General features: G+C 36.2%; 1 protein-coding gene across 1 annotated transcript in view; it reads left to right on the plus strand.

Annotated features, from left to right (window-relative positions):
- Window positions 1–593: 593 nt before the first annotated feature.
- The window catches only part of LOC108543729 (olfactory receptor 52B4-like), a 30,613-nt gene continuing 27,087 nt past the window's right edge, over window positions 594–4,119 (plus strand). Inside the window, exon 1 of the mRNA XM_017894326.1 lies at window positions 594–836. Within this exon, the coding sequence (XP_017749815.1) occupies window positions 594–836 (243 nt within the window). The remainder of the gene's footprint in view (window positions 837–4,119) is intronic.

Raw genomic sequence — 4,119 nt, forward strand, 5'->3', positions numbered from 1 at the left:
GAAGATTGATATGAATTTTCTAGCATGCTGAAGGTGTCTAGATCAAGGCTGTGAAAGCCTTCATGAAGGATTTAATAAGTTTCTTAAAGTGATCTTGGTTAGACAATCAACCATTTTAGTACATAGAAGTTCACTTGCGGACCAGACCTTAATCCTTTAGCTCCTTAGCTCTATTCTCTGCCTTCTATTAGAAAAATTTTCTTTGCCACTCCTTCCACCTATTGACATATTACACTATCTTCAGGGGTAACTGCAGATATACACTCATTCATAAACACTTCACAAACTCAGAAAGCATTACTCCTTCCCTTGTGTTACTATATAAATAATCGTACAAAAGATATTAACTTAATAATTATATTTTCATTCATTATTTAAATGTTTACTTTGTTTTTGTAATCAAGATCTCATTAAGAGAATGAACCATAACTTATTCATCTTTATATATATAACATAGCTCCTGGCATCCTCTGAATTGAATGGGATCAGGTAGATGCCAAAAGTGCTGGTGATGTCAAAGAAAACATTTGAGTGTAATCTGCATTTTCCATCTCTGTACATTGATGGTGGAGTCATAGGTGGTCTTGCCAGACATGGCTACCTTAAATCATACTGGTGTTAGCTACACAGTCTTCCACTTGCTGGGCATCCCAGGCCTAGAGGATCAGCATGTGTGGATTTCCATCCCCTTCTTTATTTCCTGTGTCATTGCTCTGTTTGGAAACAGCCTGCTCATCTTCATTAGCCTCACAAAACGCAGCCTCCATGAACCCATGTACCTCTTCTGCTTGTTGGCCAGAGCAGACATTGTCCTTTCCACTGCCACAGTACCAGAAGTGTTGGCCATCTTCTGGTTCCATGCTGGGGAAATCTCCCTTGATAGTTGCATGGCTCAGGTTTTCTTCCTCTCTTCTACCTTCATTTATGAGTCAGGGAACTTGCTGGTGATGGCATTTGATCGCTATATATTGCCATTTGTTACCCACTGAGATATACCACTATTCTTACACATGCCCTTATTGGGAAAATTGGTGTGATTATATTTCTGAGAAGTTATGGCATAATTTTCCCCATATCTTCTGAAAAGACTGACTTTCTGCAAAAATAACATCCTCCTGAACACTGCCATTCTGCTTTTCTTTTCCGTTTTGTCCTGATTACTGGTCATAGAGATTTTTCTTTTTATGTTTACTAGTTTTTTATTTTATGCTTTATATTATGATAAGAAAACTATAGAGACTACAGATAATGTTATTTTTTTGGAAATATTTTCCTTGTTTTATGTTATCCAGATAACGGGAACAACCAATCACTTCTCTCCAGTTAGGACTTGGGCTGAGTCAAGGCCAATTTCAGTTTTAGTCAAATGAGTCTTTGTTTTAGACACTCTTATTCCTGGGAAAAAACCCTTCAGAAATTTTGATTAAGACTCTGAAAAGCCCTTTTCTCTTCCATTTTAAAAATCCCTATGGAAGATTCAATACTTCCTTTCAGAAGTCTTTTAATTTGGTATTTAGACTCTATTTCATGTAGCTTCAACATTTGAAAAATTATGGAAAGGAGAGGATAGAATACAGTTTAGGCATGCCCCCTGACCCAGGTAGGTCTGTCTTTCATAGGAATCACAAGAAATTTCATAATGTATTCCAGAATCTCTTGACTTAGTTCCTCAGCATCTAGTGTGCCCACAGTACTCAGCAAATGTCTCACAGGGAAAAATAGCTCTGCATTTGAGACCTTCATGTTTCAAAAATTTTACTACAGTCCTGTGTAGCCACTAAAATCTCTGCTGGTTTTTCTTTCCACTAGTAGAAACTTTCTTCTTGGGCAAAGAGTGATCCTTAGCACGTGTCCAGAATCAGCAAATAGTCCTGGGGTGGAAAAGGGGTTGGCAATTGTCAAGTTGCTTTTGAATAGTTCTCAGCTCTCTGATGGCTTAATATGTAATTAAATATTTGCAATTTATTTGTCATTTTCTGGTTGTCATAATGGAAACATTATCATGCCATGTCCTATTATGTTATACCCAAAGCAGAGGATTTCAAACTGATTAATGTTTGCCTTGATGATATAAAAATAACAAATGAATAATATTTAGCTTGAAGAGAACAAATGTTTATGCTTTTGGACAAATAAGATATATTATTTCTACTTTCCCATCAAAACACAAAAAATTGTTATAGATTTTTTTCACTTATATTTTGAGATTCACTTAATTCTGGATTTTAAGTATTCCCTAACTTTAGCATTTAATATTAGAATTTATATTAGCATTTATATAATGGAAAATGAATATGGAAAATGAAATGCTTTCTTTAGTCTTACCTGAATTGAAAATAAACACACAGCAAATGTACCAACTTACACTAGCATTTTAAAAGTAAACATTATGTTTCTGGAGTAAATTTTGACTCATTATACTTCTGGACATAAAATAAAAGATTATACGCTTGGACATAAATTTTGACTGAACATTTTATTTTCTCTTGTCGTACATTATTTTTATTATATCTGTAAGACAGAAGCATTAATTAGTATCCTAACTATCTTGTATAGTGTGCTTCTTACAGTTACATATTTTTCTCCCAAAATGCTAATGATTTTAAAGAATATCGGAAATTTCCAGACTTTTTTATTTCTATCAATCCTGTTAGTGAATTTAGTCATTTCTATGACTTTTAACAGCCTACAATTTCAATCAACAATTTTGTTGTTTCTCCTGAAGAGAGTATAATGGTACATTGTGCTGTACTTTATGTCATAGAGCTTTTTTCACATGGGAAGTAATAGTGCAATTTGTGGTTTTACGTTGTCAATGATTGTTTTTCTCTCCTCCTCTTTTTTACTCTCTCAGGAGCATTTGAAGATAGTTTACTGTTCTGTCCTTGAATTATCTTCTCAGTTTTTATAGTATCAACTTGCTCCTATACCTCCCCAACAAGTTTCCAAGATTGAATCAGAAAAAAATCTATAAATCATATCTTCAAATCTTAACATTTGCATACTTGACCCTACATGATTAGATTTCTATTCACCTCATCTACTTTACCTTCTACTTCACCTCCACAAATACTCTGCTACATCTCTTTCTATTCTTTGAACTCTTTGATCTAATTTTAGAAGTTGGCTTCTTGAAATTTCTTTTTCCTGTGCCCCAAATACTGTCATTGCCTATTTTTCTATGGCTTACTGCTTATTAGATAAGTTTCAGTCCACACATCCTCTTCTCAGTGAAAAGTTCTCTGACCAGCCAATTTTGATTACATATACCCAAATAGGGAATGAAAGATTTTCAAACCAGAATTCATAAAAGAACTATATCACAGGTCAACCTTTGATGAATGGGGGAGTTTAGTCACCCATTCTCAGATCAGGCAGCTGGGTCCTAAAATAAGATTTGAGTATTTACGTTAATCTCTTTAGAGATACCCCGGCTTTATTTTAACCTTATTAAAATGTTGATTATTTTGCCTAAAACTAATCTGTACCCTAAATCCTATAATACCTAAATCTTTTCATTTGTTTGGTGAGACACCCCATTGCTCCTCTGGTCTCCCTCTTTGCAATTAGATAAAACAAAACAAAACAAAACAAAACCAAGACAACCCTGAATTTGTTGGATGACAAGCTTCTCTCTAAAGTCATAGATTGATTGGGCTGGGATAGTGTCATTGATATCTAACCTTCTACTCCGTTCAATATTCTACCCATGCTGCATTTTGTTTTGATAGCTAAACATTGCCATGGGTACTTTGATTGTGTACTTCTAGCTCTTGGAAGAAGACCATCATTTCTGCAGAAATAAAACTTCATTAAGAAATTTCTCCATTGGCCGGGCGCGGTGGCTCAAGCCTGTAATCCCAGCACTTTGGGAGGCCGAGACGGGCGAGTCACGAGGTCAGGAGATTGAGACCATCCTGGCTAACACGGTGAAACCCCATCTCTACTAAAAAATACAAAAAACTAGCCGGGCGAGGTGGCGGGCACCTGAAGTCCCAGCTACTCGGGAGGCTGAGGCAGGAGAATGGCGTAAACCCGGGAGGCGTAGCTTGCAGTGAGCTGAGATCCGGCCACTGCACTCCAGCCCGGGCAACAGAGCGACACTCCGTCTCAAAAAAA

The sequence above is a fragment of the Rhinopithecus bieti genome, unplaced genomic scaffold (assembly GCF_001698545.2).
Source record: "Rhinopithecus bieti isolate Rb0 unplaced genomic scaffold, ASM169854v2 scaffold_21412, whole genome shotgun sequence".
NCBI lineage: Eukaryota > Metazoa > Chordata > Mammalia > Primates > Cercopithecidae > Rhinopithecus > Rhinopithecus bieti.